Source organism: Mesoplodon bidens (assembly GCF_964165515.1).
Source record: "Mesoplodon bidens genome assembly, chromosome: 1".
NCBI lineage: Eukaryota > Metazoa > Chordata > Mammalia > Artiodactyla > Ziphiidae > Mesoplodon > Mesoplodon bidens.
In genome coordinates this window covers 40,462,662-40,484,598 of record NC_138176.1, presented here as the reverse complement: position 1 = coordinate 40,484,598, position 21,937 = coordinate 40,462,662, and the positions used below count along the sequence as shown (strand labels likewise).

Genomic DNA, 21,937 nt, shown 5'->3' with positions numbered 1-21,937 from the left:
CTCTCTTGAGGACATTTCTAATTCATTGCATGTATTTTCTCAGTCGTTCGATGCTAAACTATACCACTGTGTCACATCAGGGCCCAAGAATTCAAAGGATTTCTCAAACGTACAATAAACATTAACTCACACGATAAATCCTCACTTCACATTCTCTTCACCAAGAGCAAACCAGAGCCATTTGTGCTGTCCTTCTGCCCCTCCCCTGGAATGCTGCTGCCTCATCTACTCTCCAAACCCTCTACATCCTGGGGCCCAGCTCCAGCCCCCCTTTCTTCTTCTTCCTTTTTTTAAAAAATAAATTTATTTTTTCTTGGCTGCATTGGGTCTTTGTTGTTGCGTGTGGGCCTTCTCTAGTTGTGCTAAGCGGGGGCTACTCTTTGTTGCAGTGCACGGGCTTCTCATGCAGTGGCTTCTCTTGCTGGGGAACACAGGCTCTAGACATGCGGGCTCAGTAGCTGTGGCACATGGGCTCAGTAGTTGTGGTGCACAGGCTTAGTGGTTCCGCGGCATGCGGGATCTTCCCGGACCAGGGATTGAACCTGTGTCCCCTGCATTGGCAGGCAGATTCTTAACCACTGCGCCACCAGGGAAGCCCCCCTTTCTTCTTGTCACTACCCCTCACTCTTAGTCTCTCTCTCATCATGATGGTCATGCCCATCTCTGCCCTCCTGTGGGAGCTGGAGTCTGGGCCCTCAAGGCAGGCACCACTTAATTTTCTTATTTGTACTCTAAGCCAGCAGACAGGTAGGAATTTTTGAGGTGCTGATAAGCAGAACTTCAAGACAGCAGTTTTGATTTGTTCAAAGTGAGTTTCCTCACCAAAGGGAAAAAAAGATAAAATATGTCAGTATGAAGGGATCCAAGTAGCATATCCCATTTCCTAGTTAATTCAAAACCTGACTTTTTGTATAGTGATGGTCAAGTTAAAGCTAGCAGACTGACAAAGAAGGCAAGAATATACAATGGAGAAAAGACAATCTCTTCAATAGGTGGTGCTGGGAAAACTGGACAGCTACTTGTAAAAGAATGAAATTAGAACATTCTCTAATACCATACACAAAAATAAACTCAAAAGGGATTAAAGACCTAAATGTAAGCCTGGATGCTATAAAACTCTTAGAGGAAAACATAGGCAGAATACTCTTTGACATAAATCGCAGCAATATCTTTTTGGATCCACCTTCTAGAATAATGAAAATAAAAACAAAAATAAACAAATGGGACCTAATTAAACTCAAAATCTTCTGCACAGCAAAGGAAACCATAAACAAAACAAAATGACAACTCACAGAATGGGAGAAAATATTTACAAATGAAGGAACTGATAAGAGATTAATCTCTAAAATATACAAACAGCTCATGCAGCTCAATATCAAAAGAACCACCAACCCAATCAAAAAATGGATGGAAGATCTAAATAGACATTTCTCCAAAGAAGACATACAGATGGCCAAAAAGCACATGAAAAAATACTCGACATCACTAATTATTAGAGAAACGCAAATCAAAACTACAATGAGGTATCACCTCACATAGGTCAGAATGGCCATCAAAAAATCTACAAACAATAAATGCTGGAGAGGGTGTGGAGAAAAGGGAATCCTCTTACACTGTTGGTGGGAATGTAAATTGGTACAACCATTATGGAGAACAGTATGGAGGTTCCTTAAAAAACTAAATATAGAACTACCATATGATCCAGCAATCCTACTCCTGGGCATATATCCAGAGAAAACCATAATTTGAAAAGATACACGCACCCCAATGTTCATAGCAGCACTATTTACAATAGCCAAGACATGGAAGCAACCTAAATGTCCATTAACAGAGAAGCGGATAAAGAAGATGTGGTGCAGATATCAATACAATGGAATATTACTCAGCCATAAAAAAGAACAAAATAATGCCACCTGCAGCAACATGGATGGACCTAGAGATTGTCATATTAAGTGAAGTAAGTCAGAGAAAGACAAATATCATATGATATCGCATACATGTGGAATCTAAAAAAAAAAAGGTACAAAGGAACTTATTTACAAAACAGAAATAGAGTCACAGATGTCAAAAACAAACTTACGGTTACCAGGGGGAAGGGCGGGGGGAGGGATAAACTGGGAGACTGGGATTGACATATACACACTACTGTATATAAAATAGATAACTAATAACTAATCCCTACTGTATTCCACAGGGAACTCTACTCAGTACTCTGTAATGACCTGTTTGGGAAAAGAATCTAAAAAAGAGTCGATATATATATATATATATATATATATACATATATATATATATGTATAAATGATTTATTTTATGGTACGCCTGAAACTAACACAACAATATAAATCAACTATACTCATCAATAAGAATTTTTAAAAAGCTAGCAGGCACTCTCATTTTATGTGATATTTATAAATTTTATGAGATATTTATCAAATTTATCAATTTAGGTATTTGCTTGGGATACAAACAAAACATACAGCAATTAGGAAACTGGCAAAATTAGTCTCTCCACCTCATGGTGTGAATTTCCTACTACTCGGTTCACAGTAAGTCACCCTGCTTAGCTTGACCACCGTAGGCAGATGTCTCTCACTGTGGACTCTTACTGAAGAATTTATGAAAGCTCACAGTATTTGGGTGGAGAGGTTGTTGAGGTGTGGGTGAAAACTTGGACTCCAATCAGATTTTTACCACTTAACCAGCTGCATGCCCTTGGGAAAGTTATTTAACATACCTGAGTCAACTCCCATAAAATGGGGATAATAACAAACCTTGTGGTGATGTGAGGGTTAACAAGATAATGCATGTGAATTGCCCAACTCTTAAAGAGAGTAAAATAAAGAAGCTATTGTCTAGGGCTCTGGCTTAAATAAACCGAAGCACAAAAAAGCACATGTCCTTGTTCAGGCAGGCATTATCAACTGTACTACAATTCTCCAGAACATGAGATTTCTCTTGTCCTTCCTGGAAGTTGCAGACTTGAGAGCCACAGGACATGTCAGTTCATGACTCTGTGCAGTCAAGCATGAAGAACAACCACCAAGTGAATTTCTTGGTACATATGTAGTATGTAAACTTAACATAATGAATTTTTTTATATAACTATTTTGACCTAGAGAAAAAAGATCCTATTTTTAGCATATGCCAAGAATTCATTTTCATTACTCAAGATACTTTCTCTTTCAACTTGTGGCATCTGGTCCCATGCAGGAAATCTTCCTAGTTTTACAGTTCTAGCCTCCCTGGTTATATAACAGCCTCCCTTAATAAAGACAGGCTTCGACTGTTATCCTCCTTTCTTTCCCACATCAGGAACAATATCTTTTTCCTTTTTAAAAAGTTATTTTTGCATTACCATCGATTAGCAAAGTAGTATTACTATATTTCTCATTTCAGAATTTACTTTTCCTTTCCAACTAAACTGAAAAAGTCGTATTACTTCCAGTTATAGGGGGAAAAAGTTAAGTAAGTGACTTGATTGAGAATTAGAGAATTCAAAATTATTGGTAAACAGTGGTCTGCAGTTTGACTTAAACTTATCTGTAAGTCTTTTTATATGTTTTTAAAAATACACTCAATCTGTAGAGGTTACCGAACCTTAAAGTACATTTTAAGGAATCTCAAGGGAAAAGAAACATGATTATAAAGGCCCTCTGTCAAACAAACTCAGCAAGGAAATTTCAAAACTCAGTTTTTCATCTTGCTTTAATGTCTTCATTTACGACTTTTGTGAAGAATGTGAACACATTAGAAATAGTAGCCATTTATTTTAAGTATCAGTTTTTATTAAAAAGTGCATTTTGATTATTTTATGATCTAGGTAAGCTGTTAATAAGATATCAGTATACTCTCTGGAATAATAACTTTACAAAGATTTAAAACAAACAAAATTTTAAAAGCCTTTTTATTTCCTTCACCATTATTGTTTTACAATACAAATATTACCTTGTGAATACACAAAAAAAACCCTACGGAAGATAATTCTGCTGCACGTAAAATACAGAATGGATATATATACTTCTTCATTCTTAAAAAACTATTTTGTTCTCCACATTGGCAAGTATAGAATAGAATACTTCCCCAAACATACTCATGTTAGGAGTAAAACTTAAGAGTTACATGCAGTTCCTGCACAAATATATTTTAAAGAAATAGATCTCTTCTTTGTTGTTTACCAACAAAATTGCCATGAGAGTATGGATAACTGATTTATAGCTTTCAATTTTTAGTTAAGTGATCATTTTCAAAACTCTCTTTTTAAAAACAAAGTATTCATGGCTGTTTTCATTGTATAGTTAAAATCAAACTACCAAATAGATGATAAAATAATTGAAGTGGTACCTGTCATTGCCACCTGCTCACAATATGGGAACAGGCTCTGACTTTCTAATTAACTCTCCCATTCTTTAATTCATAGCAATTAAAAAACCATAAGCAGTCTTCTGATTTAATTTAGCTATAATGCAAAATTTAGTAGTAATACATACATATATATTTTCATGGAATACTTTATTTTAAATAAAAACATTGAAGATTGCCTACTGACCATACAATCAAGACAAGAAAGGCACTAGAAACATAGACAAATTTCTCTCCCAAGAAGCATTTTTAAATTTTAACTCTCTTTTCTCTGACATGTAAAAATCTTTAAATTTGGTTTTCATAACATCATTTTGAAAAATAAAGTTAGGAAATACTTAGAAAATCACTTTATAACAGAATCTTTTTTTTTTTTTTTGCACTTTTTGACACTGTCTCTGATTTTTACAAAATCCAAAGTTACCAAACCTTTCTGTGTCTGTCATTTTTATTTGAATATCGGTGCAACAGGTAGAAAGATTTCAGAATCGAACCCCAATCAGGCGCTTAGAAACCTTCATAGAGACATTTGCTAGAAAATGGCTTACAGCCCAATCTTTGGGGCAAGAGATATGAAAAGTATGTTTTCCCAAGAAAATAATACGCTTTATTTCCAGGTGTGACTGGAAAGACCAGAACTTATGATATAAAAGCTTACATTTATGCTGTTGCGTCATATACAAAGGAACACGGTGGTTGCAAGGTTATGTAAATCCCAAGCCTATGAACAGGAAATGTATACAGTGCACAACAGGTTAAATTTTCTTTATTGTTGTCCAACGCGGGTCCTTTGGAGAGAAAAAAAGATCACAGTGCTGACCAGGTAACTCAATCGGTTAAGTCAAGGTAACTGTTGAAAGATAACAGGATAAGGGAGGTGTTCATTTTATGGCATCTTTTCTCATGGAGTTCTTAGCACTTCGGACAGCTCCTCTTTCCCCACCATGTACAGCTGTTATGTGTCACTCACCAACCGGCTGTATTTAACTTGCCTACCGAGGTGGATTACTGGCCAGGGGAAGGGCCAATGGTAAGATCGAGGTACAATTCCTTGGACATTCCTTTCAAAGTACTGAAATGGCCTGTACCACCACACTCTGGCCAGGAGGTTCATCTGGGAAGCTTCTTTTAGCACCTAAGAGAACACAGAAAGAGAAAACCAAGTCAGGAAGAACAACTGATGGTTCCAGCCCCAAAAGGAACATACATATGTTTCTCATAACCTTTCACTTTAGGTTCAAATAGTTTCCATATTAAAATTCACAAAGGCCCCCAGACCCACCCCATGACCATCTACATAGCCACAGTTTCACACTCCCACCACCGTTCTACACTCTGCACTCAGCTGTAAACTGGGCCACACACTAGCAGAAAAACAAATAACTCCAATTCCGGGAGTACACGGGGAACATGCGGCTTACTCACTCTCTTGTCTATAAATAAATACCTCAATTAGCGTTTTAGCTACTCTTCTAGGATGAAAACAGAGAGACTTAATTAAATGTTAAGTATTAAGCTGGTGAGGGGCCAAAGATAGAAAAGAAGGTAGGAATGCAAATTAAGCAAGAGGTGGGCACAGCTTAAAAAATATTTTCCAGGGACAATGAGAATGTGATTCTTGTTCCAGAAGGATGCCATCTCCTATGTCATTATATTAACACATTTCTGGTTCATCTTTCATTCAGAAGTGGATCAGCATCACAAGAGACAACACAACCTTAGCTGACTACCTCTTAAGAAAAGAGAAACCGAAGACATCTGTGGGTTCTTTGCACTTTTCCCCCTGCCATGCCAGCGACGGCAGGCCAAGAGCAATAGGAGTTAAAATCAAATGGGGAGAAAAACTCACTTGCTGATTGGCCATAGTGTGGTACCACCAGAAGAGTCTTGTGGTGATGTAATATGCCACCACCACATCCACAGTGTAGTGGTCATGCGCCAAGAGAATACAGAAGATTCCAACCACGCTGAGAAGCCAGCAGATCCAGTGGTACCACCACAGTCGTCGAGGGGAATCTGAAAAGAAGAAATTTGCAATAGTCCCATTATTCAAGTACCACTAAGGGCACCCAACCATGCCTCGACTACTACTTCTGAATCCAATTACCTTGGATCTTGCCTTCTGAAAACAGATCTTTTGGGGTAGCAAATCTAAGGGCTTTCATTTCTCTGTGACGGAGGTTAGAAGGGATGCAGCTTATTTCATAAAGTGATTTTCTTAGCCACAGTAATTTATATTTGGTTATTACTTGACTCATGTAATTATAAATGTAGCTTAAAAGGACAAATAAGGACAGGTTAATGCATCAGGCTCCATTAAAATACAAAACAAAACCGCCCACTGCCAATTAAATTTACCAGGAAATAATTTGGGATTAATGCTCTATACAAAAATCAATACCTTTTGATCCTTATACACAGACTAGGCAATTATAATTGATACAACTGCCCTATTTGCTTTCCAAGTTCTGCAACCATACACTAATTGGAAAGTCTTTGAGATGTCCATTTCTCAAATACAAATAAGAGAGAATCCAAATGCCTGGGAATTCAAGCCCAAGTATGTTCCCAAGGTCACGGCAGTGTCTGGGAAGTCATCTGATGGGAGATTCAAAATCTCTATTAGTGCAGGCCTTTCTACCTTGTATTCTCAGTGAGTGGGCTTCAGAGGGTCTGAAATTTTAGGCAACAACGTTGTCTGAGTGTGATCTACCCTTCTCACCCTGGGGAAGACAGTTTAGGCTTTTACAGAATTTTCAAGGGGTCCAAGTATCCATCATTCATTCAACCACTTTTTATTGAGCATCTACGATGTGCCCAGGACAGGAACTGCTCTCGTCACTGGAATCAATGAACAAAATAAGCAAAGAGCCTGCCTTTGTGGGGAGATCCCTTCCTAGCAGTGAAGAGAAACAATAAATAATAATTATAATAAAGTAAATTATACACTATGTTAGAAGGTGTTAAAGCCTATGGAAAAGTAAAAAAATTGAACCAAATAAGTGGGATCAGCAGTAGAGAGGGTGAAGGGAGTTTTGTCAGCTTAAATGGAGTGGTCACGGTCGGGGGTAGGGTCTTAAGAGTATGTACAGGGCTCCATGTTCCATTTCCAGGAAAATCTGTACTTGGTACTCTAACAATACAACAACAAAGACCGTCTACCGTTCATTCTCCCTGCACCTCTACTAGTGTCCCTATATGCCATCTATTTGAATTTTCACAACCTCTCCCTCATTCATGAAGGAGCTATCAGTATCTCATTCTAAAGATGAGGAAACTATGACTTACAGAGGTTAGAGGTTTTCCCCAAGGTCACAGAGCTAGTAAGTGATAGCACCAGGATTCAAAATCAGTTTGTGACCCAAGTCTTCCAATATGGCATCTCCAAGGATAAGGCTTAACCCCATTAAAGTACTGCAGGTACCAACCAGCAGGGAGTAGGAATCCCGCCCCCCAGGGCCACTGACATCAGGCCTGTTCTGTTCCCATTTTCCATGCCCGGTTACATGTCTCATGGAAGGCTGCTTTCGACTTACACTCTTTGATAAATAGGTAGGTGAGTGTGAGCATGACCGTGTGGCCGCTGTACAGGTAGTCCCCACACATGTTGTGGGAGCCCGTGATGGACAGGCCGCCGCCAGCAATGAGCTTCATTATTCTCCGCAGTTGGGCTTCCCAGTCTCCGAAAAGCTGGTGGGAAAAGAAAAAATCAGACTATTAGCCCACATAAAAGTCTGCTACGATTATAATTTATATTCAGAATTAAGCTTTGTAATATTGTGATTTATAATAAGAAATATATATTTGGTCTTCATCCCTGTTCCTGGCACAGAGCTTCTACAACCTTTGGAATTTCCCGAGAAGAGATAGAGGTGTCTTTTGTTATTCATAAAAGCCCCTTTCAACCACACCTAGGTTCATGTTCATGAGTTCAAGGTGACTTCTGGAAAGCCCCTAAGGATGGGGGTGGTTGCCAGGAGATCCAACCAGGTGACTAGAGGGTTGGAACCTCTTTCCCACTTCCCTCCACTTCCAAGGAGGGGAGAAGGGCTGGGGGTTGAGTGAATTACCAATGGCCAATGATTTAATCAATCATGCCTCTATAATGAAGCCTCCACAGAAATCCAAGAGGACAGGGATTTGGAGAGCTTCCAGGTTGGTGAACATGAGGAGATGTGGGGAGAGTGATGCACGCCCCTTCCCACATACCTTGCCCTACACATCTCTTCCGTGTGGCTGGTCCTAAGTTATATCCTTTTATAATAAACTGCTAATCTAGTAAGTAAAATGTTTTCCTGAGTTCTGTGAGCTCTAGCAAATTAACTGAACCCAAGGAGGGGGGTCATAGGAACTTCCAATTTAAAGCTGGTCGGTAAGAAGTATAGGTGACAATCTGAACGTGTGATCAGAGTCTGAAGTGGTTGGGGGGTGACAGTCAGTTTGAGACTGAGCCCTTACCCTGTGGGATCTGATGCTATTTCCAGGTAGACAGTGCCAGAATGGAGTTAAAGAGAGTTAGAGATTTGCTTGTGTGTGTGTGTGTGGGGGGGGAAACCCATATATCTAGTCACATTAGTATTCAATGGGGTTTTCAGAGTACAGGAGATGCACAGGAGTGTTTTTCCTTTACAAATTTATATTAAGACATGTAAAATCCACCCCCCCCACCGCCATGAAGTGTGCCCACTCAATATTCACTGCTGTTCAGACAGCCCTTGGAAGAGTGTGGTCCTAGAGATGAAGCATGCAGCTTCAGAGCTTCCCTTAGATGTTGGCACTTTTTAGAGCATATGTCAGCAGATATTTAGTTACTGAATTTTTTTTTTTCACTACACTGATAAAGACTGACTGATTGATTTACTACCGTAAGTGCCATCTGGGGGAAAATCTCTGGGAAAAATTTAAAGATCTATTTCACACGCTTGGCCTAGAGGACAAATGTTCTACTAACTTATTAGCTAAAGCAGCTGGAGGTTGGAAAGTCAAATATATGAATTTTTTTTTGGTATGTGAGTTTTGGGGACCAAATTTAAGCAAGGGACTGAGTGGGATGTACCTTCAATCTCCTGAAATTATGTGGGTAGAACTGCATGTTTTTCCTTTTAATAAGAGTGAAAAAGTTTGTAAATAAATCTACCTGTCTCTGATACAAGTCTGGGCTGGATACTAGAGTGGTAAATGGCATGAACAAGCCATTTACCGAAACTTTTATTTGCTCTGGCAAATCAAATCTGTGATTGTCTATACTTTATGTTTATCAGCATTCTTTTAAATTTTGGTTAGCCAACTTAATCACCATGATCCCTTTTCAACATTTATCTGATAATATTCTGGGCTCTGGGAAATATGTTTCATTATAATTTCCCTTTAAAAAAACTGATCAAGATTTCTAGTTAAGGAGGTCAGGTTGAACATACCACATAGCGGATACGGATTTCCAAATTGAAAGGGATCACTGAAAGCCCAGCTCAACAGAAGCAAACAGATCTACATAGCAAGACTCAGCATTACGGAATTTCAGAAACTTGGGGCTAACAAGGGACCTTCACGCATCCAGAGATCAAAAACAAGCTTCACACAAAAGATCAAGAATCAGGCTTCTTCAAAAGCAATACTGGAAAAGAAAAGGCTTCAGAAAAATGCCTCCAAATTCTGAGGGAAAATGATTTCCAACTTAGAATTCTATACCCAGCCATATTATTAACTGAGCCTAAGCTTAAAAAATAGACCAAGGATAGGGGCTTCCCTGGTGGCGCAGTGGTTGGGAGTTCGCCTGCCAATGCGGGGGACATGGGTTTGTGCCCCGGTCTGGGAGGATCCTGTGTGCTGTGGAGCGGCTGGGCCCGTGAGCCGTGGCCACTGGGCCTGTGTGTCCGGAGCCTGTGCTCCGCGACGGGAGAGGCCGCAGCAGTAAGAGGCCCGCGTACCGGAAAAAAAAATAGACCAAGGGTAAACTAAAGTCATTTCATATATACAAGATTTCACAATATTTACCACCTATGTATTCTTTTTGCGGGAAATTACAGAAGATGTATTCTACAAAGCAAAGGAGAAAACAGAAAAAAGAAGAAACGGGATTTGCTAGGATGCCAGCGAAGGGAAGACTGAGTGCTGTGCTGTAGGCCTAAGAGAGGGAGCCCCCTACATGGGTGAGTCAGAGCTCTGGAGGTGAGGCTAACAGAACACCTAATTCCGCGGCTGCACTGAGTCACAACACGGGAATGAGTAAGTACACAGAAAACTAACAGAGCAAAAAGCAAGGCAATTACGGACTCTACAGGAAATGAAATATTGTGTTGAAAAGGAAAAGTAATTATAGGAAACTATATGACTTGGCTATGAATAGCATTTACAAAACTGTAAGAATGTAAGCTCTGAATACTGAGTTAAATCAAGGACAGAAAATAACACTGGGAAGATGGGATAAGAAGCCTAAACTCCTGTACTGGGATGGTGGGGGAGGGGAAGAAAGGCACAGAACACATACAAGCTGGGGGGGTGGATTGTGCGGGGAATACAAGGGCTCTAAATCCTGGCCTTCCCCAGCAGGAAGTCAGCAACAGCCTGTATTAGAAATTATAAAGAAACAATATCGCCATGGCACTTAGAGACCTGAGGATAAACACATACACACAAAAAAATTCTGTAAAAAGAGTTAAAGAAATGAAGGTAAACACCACAAGACTCAGTTAAAAGAGCTAAAGAGAATAGGAAAGCAGGCTGAGTATGATTAGTGTAAGGGTTGCATACCATGGTTTTTCATAATAAGTCCTGTAGGATCATTTTGTTTCTTAAAATTGCATGCATGTATAAACATGATAAAAAATTTCTGAAAGTTTTAGATTGCAAGTTTGGTCTGGTTCTGTCATAACAACGGATAATAAATGGAAGAAAATTATGGCAAAAAAGCTTAGGTAGTTCTTCAGTTTACATTATTTCAAATTGTCCTTTCGAAACTCCCTCTGTGTTTTGAAAACTATAAATCATATTCTTGAGCACCATTCCCCCTAAATTTGCCCTCTCATTTTGGTAGGAAAATATCTGTGGAGAAACTGTATGGGTAGGAAAAGAGGGAGAGATTATGAGGTAAACATGGCATTGAGGAAAAACAGCCAAAAATTAATGCTCCATTTCTTACAAGTGCCCTTAATACATCTATGCTTTCTTTTAAAAATATCTTTCTATGATTGTCAAACCTCTGCAAGGGGAAAGGCTCTTTAAAAGCTCAGTGGGGAACAGGAAGAGAAGATGGATGGTTACAGCTACATAAAATTTTTTAATTACACTTTAAGAAAGCAAACAAACTCTAAGACAAATGACAAGACAATTGGAGCAGAAACAACTTAACATCTTTACCGTGTACACAGTACATATAAATCAAGTAAATAAGACCATTTAGGAAACAAAATTTATCAAAGGACAAAGGATGTGACCAGCTGGAGGCACTGGCTCTGTCAAACAAATTGAAATAAAAATTAACATTAACAGGAGGTCATTCTTTCCCATATCTAATTAGCAAAACTAAAAAAAGATAGCCAATGGTGGGGCACGGACAACGTCACTGATCTTCTCAAACAGGCTCCTTAAAGAGGAGGGTAGGAACATGGTAAATGCAGCAGCCAGCAGTGCAGGCAGGAAGAGGCAGTGGCCTCTGAAACAGACAGGCTGGGTTAAAAGCATGGCTCTCCTACCAATTAGCTGTGTGACCCTGGGCAGCCGAACCACTCTAAGAGTCAATTTCCTCATCACCAACCTGGGGAGTAATATATTTATTACAACTGGCAAAATCCTCTGCAAAAATAATCATCAATATTGACCACCAATCCAAATAGCCATGACCTGTGTGTGACTCGGTGCTTAGTTGTTTCTAGGCACCTACCTCCAAGAAGTGATCCCGAACATGAAGAAAACCTTTACGCACAATTATTTATAAAAGCAACAAACTGGAAACAACCCAAATGGGAATTGTTAAATAACTGTTCCCTTGCCATTCAGAACCTGGGCCAGGGGTTGCCTGTCATTACAGGCCTACCTCGGAGATACTTCAGGTTTGGTTCCAGACCACAGCAATAAAGTGAATATTCCAATTAAGTGAGTTTCGCGAATTTTTTGGTTTCCCAGTGCATAAAAAGTTATGGATATTGTAGTCTATTAAGCGTACAATAGCATTATGTCTAAAAAACCAATGCACGTGCCTTAATTAAAAAATATTTTATTGCTAAAAATGCTAACCATCATCTGAGCCTTCAGCAAGTGGCAGGAGCAACATCAAAGATCACTGGTCACAGATCACATAACAAATACAAAGTTTGAAAAACTGCAAGAATTACCAAAATGTGACACACACATGAAGTGAGTAAATGATGCTGGAAAAATGGTGGTGACAGACTTGTCCCACCCAGAATTGCCACAACTTTCAGTTTCTAAAGATTGCGATAACTATAAAGTGTAATAAAGCAATGCTCAGTAAAATAAGGTGTGCCTGTACCCTCTCAGGACCTACTGAGCCAGAATCTGAGGTGATTCAAATTCACACTATAGTGATTCAAATACACTGAACTAGGCCATAATTGTTTAATACATTATTTAAAAATAAGCATACAATGATTTTGTAGTAAGTTATATCATAAATATTTTCTTCTACCAAGAGGAAAAAAATGAAACAAAATGTTTGGTTTAATTATAACTGTTTAAAAAAACATGCACAGAAAAAAATCTAGGATGTACACACTGCATGTTAGCATGGTTTGCACGGAAACTGGTAGGAGTTCTCTCGTCTCTAACCCAAGGGAACTTCTTTTCCTGCTTGTTGGGCTAGAAAGGAGGGAATTCCTGTGGAGTTCTGCAGTTCTGAGATTTAGGTTACCTCTGAGTACAGGCAGGAGACATGGGAAGAAAACAGAAGAGGAAGAAGAGGAGGAGGATGGAGGAGGAACAAGGGGGAGGAGGGAGAAAGGAAAAGGAGGAAAAGGAAGGAGGGGAGGAGGGGGAGGGAGGAGGAGGAGGAAGCAGAAACAGGAAACTCCCAGCTCGATCTCCCTCACTTCTCATTTTAGTTTCCTTCTGCACTCTGCCTGCTACCATTTTCCAGAGTCCTCAAAGGGCTGCTCCAGACACTGTGGCCTGTGTTTTGGGTTGCATTCAGTGGGAAAGAGGTGTGTACCTGGAGCTCTAACCTCCCCATCAGTAGACTTTTGAGTCTGATAGTCTTTGAAAGCAGAGATATTTGGGGGACATTCACACAAACACTTTCTCAGTGGGCACTACAAAGCTGTGACAAGGTCTTGCATCTGCATCATTATGTGAATTATGATCTCCTAGGGTCGGAGAAAAATCACTTTTCAGTAAAAACAGAGCAATTTTCTTCAACTTCTAATGAACGGCCAAGAAATTAACTGGCCAAATCACTTAAGCAATATGAGACATAGAAAGAACTTGAGAGCAGAAGGCAGACGGAGAGGCTTCTGAAAGAGACAGACCACTCCAGAAGGGTTCAAACCAGTGAGCCTTTGGTTACTGAAAAACAGGTTCCCCCAGTATGTTTTTTTTTTTTTTTTTTTTGCGGTACGCGGGCCTCTCACTGTTGTGGCCTCTCCCGTTGTGGAGCACAGGCTCCGGACACGCAGGCCTAGCGGCCATGGCTCACGGGCCCAGGCGCTCTGCGGCATGTGGGATCTTCCTGGACCGGGGCACGAACCCGTGTCCCCTGCATCGGCAGGCGGACTCTCAACCACTGTGCCACCAGGGAAGCCCCCCCAGTATGTTTTCAATGCTGAATACACAGTGCTCTGATGACGGGCTGTTCACCACCATTCAGTTTGCAGATGGCCTCATGCACTTGCCTTTTCTCTTAAGTGCATCTGAAAAGTGGGGAGATTCACTGTGCTTCATCCCCTTCTGGCAGGAGAGGGAGAACCTGGAACCCAAACTCATCAAATAATGCTGCACGAATAAATGGCTTTCGTATAACTTGGAGGAAGGGCTGAAAGTGAGTGCTAAAGAGCAGAAATGCTATTTAATATAATCCTTGCGTCTTACCAATGCTTCATCTTACAGCAGCCCTGAAAAATCAGGGAGGCAGGTCTTAACTCTGTCCTGGGTCCCCCAGCTGTTCAGTTTGGGAGCTGGAATGGGACCCAAGTCCTCTGACTCCACGTATGTATTATCTGCAAACTGCACGCTACCTGTACACTGCCAGCGCCTCCCCAAGCCTGCATAAACCAAGAACCGGATACACGTGAAGCAACCTTGCTCTGAGCAGCCTAGGTTCCTTATAAAGGTAATGTCATGCCATCATGCCCCATACCAGCCACCACCAACAGTCAGATGTCTCTCAGTGGACCTGTCCTCATTCATGCATTCAATGAATCTACCTACTAGCACCAGGGCAAATAACTTCTTGTCTTGTTCCAGAAGAAAAGTCTTCCTCCAAAAGAGAAAATTCACTATCATCCATGGCATGTAAAGAAAGCTGCTCTTCAACACCCAGATCACAGGTCAGATCCGCTAAGGGAATCAAGCATCAGCGAACAGGAGGATCAGTGGAATCCCCATCAATCCATGTCCTGCGCAGCCTGCAACTGGGAAACACATGCTACGTGCTGCAGTCCCTGCCTCAACTTCAACTCCCAAACAAAAGCAGCAAAACTATGCCACTTCCTGAATTTCAACAGGCACATGGCCCTCCTAACCAGTGATGGACACTTAAGAACTAATTTGAGCCATGAAATGTCCTTGAGCATGACCTTGAAGACTCTGAGGGGAAGATGGTGTGTTACTAAGTCTGATGAATGTTTTAGATTTCACAGCAGCAGTGAGAGGTTCAAAACTGCCCCTTATAATTTCTCAGACCTTCTGTGATACATATATACCATGAAGATGTGGTACATATATACAATGGAATATTACTCAGCCATAAAAAGGAACGAAATTGGGTCATTTGTAGAGATATGGATGGACCTAGAGTCTGTCATACAAAGTGAAGTAAGTCAGAAAGAGAAAAACAAATATCGTATATTAATGCATATGTGTGGAATCTAGAAAAATAGTACAGATGAACCTATTTCCAGGGCAGGAATAGAGACTCAGATGTAGAGGATGGACGTGTGGACACAGTGGGGCAAGGGGAGGGTGGGAGGAATTGGGAGATCAGGTTTGACATAAATACACTACCATGTGTAAAATAGCTAGCTAGTGGGAACCTGCTGTATAGCACTGGGAGCTCAGTTCAGTGCTCTGTGATGATCTAGATGGATGGGATTGGAGGTGGGGAGGGAGGTCCAAGAGGGAGGGGATATATGTATACAAATAGCTGATTCACTTCATTGGACAACAGAAACTAACACAACACTGTAAAGCAATTATATGCCAATTAAAAAAAAAAACTGTCCCTTATAATTTCTCATACCTTTTTATTACTGTCGATTGAGGAGTAAAAAAAAACAACAAAAAGGAATGTAGGGTCGTTTCTACGTAATAAAATATTACATTTTGTTTGTATAGAGATTCCAACTTTTTAACAGAGTTTTCCTATCAATTATCTCATTGTAGCCTCACAAGCCTATCAGGTGGTTAGTGTATATGTAATTATATCCATTTTACAGATAAGCAAATAGAGGCGCTATTTTTCTATTTCACAGTGACTCAGTTGGATCAGATCCAAATGTCTTACCTCTCACTAAAGGATCTTGCCTTTTGGATTCCTGGAAAGAGCAGCTATTGGTGCACACACGTCTCCAAATAACAAAGGCTGGACAATGTCTCCAGGTTCACTTTTTTTGTTTGTTTTTGTCATGCTAATGAAACTGAATCCATTTTACATAAATCATTTAAATATAGTTGAATGGCTTAAAAATTTTATTCATTATTCACTAAAGAGCTATTTTTCATAAGTGTTTTTTCCATTAAATCAAATTTCCCCATCTCTAAAAAAGTTATTTCCATGGGAATCTTTCACAAACAAATTACACATTTTCCACCTTCTTGAACAAGGTGTTTTCAGTTTGATCTTAACTTTCCCTGCTTTATGTTGTGCTGTGTAGGAGGGATGCTCCAAAGACCTCTAAGCTTATGTCATAAGAACAACAATGAGGATAAATCCAGCCGCAAGCCCCAGTTTTGGGTTAACCATCCGGGTGGCTCTGGACAAACCATTTTACCCATTCTAGCTTCAGTTTTTTTTTTTTAGCTTCAGTTTTCTCATCTGTAAAATGGCGAGAACATCACCACCTCATCCTCAACCCTCACTGCCAAAGGGAGGTAATGTCTATAAAAGTGATTGCTCAAAAATTATAAAGTGCTATACAAAAATCAGACCACATTACAATGATCAAGTTAGGTCCATCATTTGGGTAAGGAGTTCCTTAAGTGAGAACTCAACGCTTAGCAGCCAAGAAGTGAAATTGGGATGGTTCTCCTTAAATACACGGCCCTCACGGATGTTCGTCTGTGATCACTTTTATGAATTCTTCCTCAGATGGTTATCATTTCATTCCTGGGAAGATTTAGTTTCATCCGCAAATATTATATCCATCTCAAATGATCTGAAGTAGGGAGATTTCCTTATGCGCATCCTCTGAGAACTCAGATATACAACTTTAAAAACATTTTTCCCTCCACTGAGCTCTGAGGGATTTGGCTCTCCATACTGCTCCATTATCCAATGTATCCAAGAGGTCCTATACCAGGCAGGCTTTTATTTTTTTTTTCCATGGGGAGGGGTCTCTAAATAATCATCAGCAATAAAGCACTCATCCCCTACCAGCCTCCCTTTCCCCCAGTAAAAACGTAAAAATATTTTCATGGCCTTTGGTAAGGAGACTTATCAAAGGCTTCATAAAATCTTAAATAAAGGTCAGCTATGGATTTCCATTTACCCAGATACTTATTTGTCACATTAAAGAAATCCAGTATTTCAGTCAGGCAAGATTTCCCTTTAACAAAAATTATATCTGAGAGATTGTGTAGCCTACCTGGTCGTGAAGTGAAAATTGAAAAAAAAATTCCCTTAAATTTTTGCTTTGAAAATGTGTAAATCTAAAGAAGAGAATAATGAACATCCTTAGACTCATCAGTTATCAATATTTTGCCACATTTGCTTCTCCTTCTTCTCCCACTTTTTTTTCCTGGGCCATTTGAGAATTAAGTTGAATACATTATGACACTTTACCCTTAAGTGTACAAACAAGGACATTTTCTTCTGTAATCACACTCACGAAATTTAACAATGATAGAATACTATCATGGTTAATAGACATCCTTATTCAGACACCCCCATAGTCTCAACAATGTCCTGTATAGCTTTCCCCCCGAATCTAGGATTCAATCAGAGGAGACATACTGAGGGTACTTGTCATACTCTTAATTTTTCTTAGTCTACTAGTTTCTCAGTCCTTTTTTATTTTAAATGACACTGACATTTTTAAAGAGTCCAGTCTAGTTTTTTTATATCAACAGCATGTCCCTCCATTTGGCTTTATCTGATTGTTTCCTTATGTTTAAACTCAGGTTAAATGTTATTGGCAGGAATATACAGAAATGATGTGTCCTACCCAGTGCATCATATCAAAAAGCATCTGATATCATTTATCCTGCTGCTGGTTTGATCACTTGGCTGCCAGAGTGTCTGCCAGATTTCTCCTCCAAATACACACCTTTGCCCCTTTATTATTAACAAGCAGTTTGTGACTTTTTGAAACTATATAAATGTTATGGTGCCCGACCTTTCACCCAGTGGCTTTAGCATGTTGATGATTCTTGCTTGAATTATTACTACAGTGGTTGCAAAATGGTGATTTTCTATTTCTAATATTTCTTTTATATCTGGCAGTTAATTTTTTCTCCACCAGCACTAATTTTTTAAATGTTTCTTATTAATGTATTATAATTAATTACTGTCATAATTTCATTGTGATGCTCCAATTGTCTCACATGTGGCCAGTGGGAGCCTCTCAAGCAGGACAGTATGGCTTCTGAATGGAACCCACTGGCCTGCAGTGTCTAGGAAGCTCTGGAACCTTCCTCAGGACAAAAGTCCTGCTGTCCATCTGCCTGTACTCTGACACAGTGGATCACGCTTCGTGTAGAGTCATACAGCGTCACCTCCGAGGCTCTTTGGATTTCTTCAGTGAATGCTTTTTCACCCTGGTGACCTCTTCACACTAGATGACTGCTGCCATGTAGGAAACCTCTGTCACCTTCCCAGTGTTTGCCCTGGTCTAGGCATTCCTCAACTCTAAATTCGAAACACCACACAAAAGCAGCCTCATCTGCCTCCCTCGTGTGAAGTACCAAGAACAGAGATGCGGCCGAACTTCTTGTCTCTGCCACTTAGTTAGTACCTGCAAGACAACAGGCAAGTCAAGCATCTCTGGACCAACTGCAACTTCCTCCCACTCATGACTGTGAGACTTCAATGAAAAGACATTGAGAATCATACCTGGCATGAAACAGGTAGACATAATTTAGCACCGCTCGAAGTCTACCTCCCCTCCTCTCTCCCAAACAGCTTACCTTCTGTATCACTGGAGAGATGGCTTTCTAAGAGACAGATGTGATCACATCCTATTCACTGCTTCAACCTTTCCTGGCTTCCTGGGCCAAACTCCTTAGAAGGGTGACCAGACCCCTTAAAATCTGCCCACAACTTGCCTTTCTGGCTTTCTCTCTGCCACTCAGCCCACAGGGTCACATGCCCAGGCGTATCTAACTTTACCTGCGCCCTCAGACTTCCTTTCACACCCTTTCTGTTCTCTCCCTTTAACTCCACTTGGCAAACACCTACTCATCCTTTTCAGACTTGGCTTGGACGGCACCTCCTCAGTGCAGCCAACACTCCCAGCAAAGTTTGCCACCTTCTTCTCTGCTTCCATGGCAACTGAACACCACACGCCTATTACAGTGAAGACTGTAGTCAGAGAATAATCTTATGTGTTACATGTCTGTCACAGCTTTGGATGCCCATTTGTCTTACATATTTGTGTATCCTCAAAATTTACCCCACGCAAGACAGGTCCTCTAGAAATGTTTGTTCAGAAGTAAGCAATCTGCTTGTTTATGAAAAGAAGTCACATCTATAATCTCCCTGCCTCACAATCCCTGTCTCCCTGGCGACTTCCCATAAATAAGAAAACCATTTAGAAAGTTTATAAAATCATGTAAAAATGCATATAACAAATGTTAACTATAAAGACACAGGAACAACTGCACAAAAAGCATGATCAGACTATGTAAGCAAAATACACATAAAGAATAAATATACTGAAACATGAACAGTAGATAGAACCATGAGTGTAAGAATTTTCCTTTTTACATTTTTACAATGTATCTATAATGAATGTAGAGTTTCTTTAAAATGGAGAAAAAATAATCTTTTTTTAAGACAGAAAAAAGTGACTTAGTACATTTTTCTTTTTCTTTTTTTCTCATTCTTGAAAAGGGAAGAGAACAGTGGAGAGAAAAACGGGAAAGTGAAGAAGAGACTTGGGATGGGGAAGGTTACTGGAAATTATAAAGCGAGAAATTTTTTAAAATATGAGAATGAACAAAATGCAAAATTATACTGATGATAAGAAACTGGGAGGCAAGCAGAAAATTAGGTAAAATCAAGCACTGACAATTTAAATTCCACACGATTCAACAGGATGACATGAAGCTATTTTGGTAACAGAACACAAGCCATATTCTGAAATGCTGATAAGGTTAGCAGGAGCTAATCAGAACACCAACATTTGTCAGCGAGGAGGACAGCTTCTGAACACCCAAGCTGTTACCTAAGAAAGTAGGAAAGAACTTAAAAAGGTTATAAAATCCTAAAAAGCAATGAGTCTTGTGCCTTGTAAGACTGAACACATGCCAGTAAAGAGACCCTTGAGGCTGAGGATTACTACATCACAGCTTAGCATCGAATTGAAGGAGGTGCTTTGATCTTTCTAATTCGTGCAGTGCAAAAAAACTGACAGTGGCAGGAAAGAACACGGAAGTCTGTTATTATATTTGTATTTTATTGTTCCACTGAACAATTAATCTCAGATGTCCAATTAATCTCAGCCTTGTCCAACAGTGGGCTATGTTCAAGTATGCTGGATGGAAAACTAAAAAGACACGTTTTTGAAGTTCAAGAGAATCATTCCACTGAAAACACCATGTCAGATTAATGCGTTAGCCAGCTAAGTACCCAGGATGTAACGTAACTCTCTCGTTTTGAAGGTTTTCAAATCTAAGGTCACCATGGAGACCAAAAACCAGAACCAACATGAATCTCATTTTAATGCTTAGGCATTAGATTAACTCAAGTGATTATTAAAATGAGAGTTGAAAACAGCAGAAGTTATCCCTTCTCTTCCAATAACAGTGTATCTGTGTTATCTGGGGCAGTTCTTTTTTCTTTCTTTTTTTTCTTGTGGAGTTTGCTAAAACAACAACAACAAAAATTTCTTACATAAAGCTTAGAACATAGAAGAATCCTCAAATGTTTCTGCCTTTTTTATTTTTAAAAACTGAATCCTAAAAAGTTGGAACAAGAAGACAAGAAGGTGTTTTCTGGTTGGGACACATGCTCCTTGGAGAAAAGCTGTGTTGATATTAACAAGGGGTAGTAATCAAGGTTGCACAAACTTGGCAGCCTCGTAAGCCCACCACGCACACCCACTGGGATACAGGACTAGTGCTTCCCAGAAGTTCCTGTTCCAGGAACTGAATGCTTCCTTCCCTTCTCACGCCCCAGCAGCTCATCTCTGTTGCAGGAGCATCTGATGACAGGCCCCCTTCTCTTCTCACCTCATCATTTCACATGACAATTACTTCTCTAAGCCATGACATTCTGTGAAGTAAAGAGTACACTGCCATCAAGTGAATGAACACTAGGAACAATTTTCTTAATTACTACTGCATACCTGCTGGAACATTTTTCTTAGAAGCCATGCGTTTTGAATACTGGTGTTAAGGGAAGAATTAAGTATACTAATTATGGGGCTTTGTATGTTGGCAGAACCAAGTTTAAGTTCACGTGCCCATGTTAAACAAAGTCGTATTCTAAAGCTCAACTCTCTTCCCTTGGAGTTTAATGATGACTGATAACCATAAGAATATCCACCAACCAACAGGCCTTAGATGGTGTCTCAAGTCAGGGTATAACCAATTCTGGAAGCATCGTACTTTAACGTCCTGTCTCTGGCCTTTTCATCCATACCAACAGCTTTAACACCACCGAGAATATGATGAATCACAAATATTTAATTTCTAGCGCTGATTTTCCCCTCAATTTCAGACCTAGACTGCTAGTTGGCCTGGACACCACCACTTAGATATCTCACAAGTACCTCGACTCTATTTGTTTAATCTGAAGTCATTAACTCCGTTTTCCTCCTTACCTTATAAGTATCCCAGTGGTAAAAGCCAGTTGCCTTTGAAATCATTCCTTTCTCTCCTCATTCCCTATATCAAATGTATTGCTAAGCTGCACTGATTCAGCCACTTAAATATTGCTCAAATCTGTCTCTACTTCTCTTATCCCTAGGGCCAGCGGCTTAGCTTAAGGTCCTTATATCACAGCATTTTCCACATTATATAAGATGCA

At 39.9% G+C, this 21,937-nt stretch overlaps 1 protein-coding gene across 8 annotated transcripts in view; it reads right to left on the bottom strand.

The window, feature by feature from the left end:
• Positions 1–3,890: 3,890 nt before the first annotated feature.
• SGMS1 (sphingomyelin synthase 1) overlaps positions 3,891–21,937 on the bottom strand; it is a 292,102-nt gene continuing 274,055 nt past the window's right edge. For all 8 annotated transcript variants that reach the window (XM_081223542.1, XM_081223545.1, XM_081223543.1 and 5 more), the window contains 3 exons: positions 7,899–8,052; positions 6,212–6,378; positions 3,891–5,497 (listed from right to left, as the gene is read on the bottom strand). In XM_081223542.1, coding sequence (XP_081079668.1) covers positions 5,318–5,497; positions 6,212–6,378; positions 7,899–8,052 — 501 coding nt within the window. In that variant the 3' untranslated portion in view covers positions 3,891–5,317. The remainder of the gene's footprint in view (positions 5,498–6,211; positions 6,379–7,898; positions 8,053–21,937) is intronic.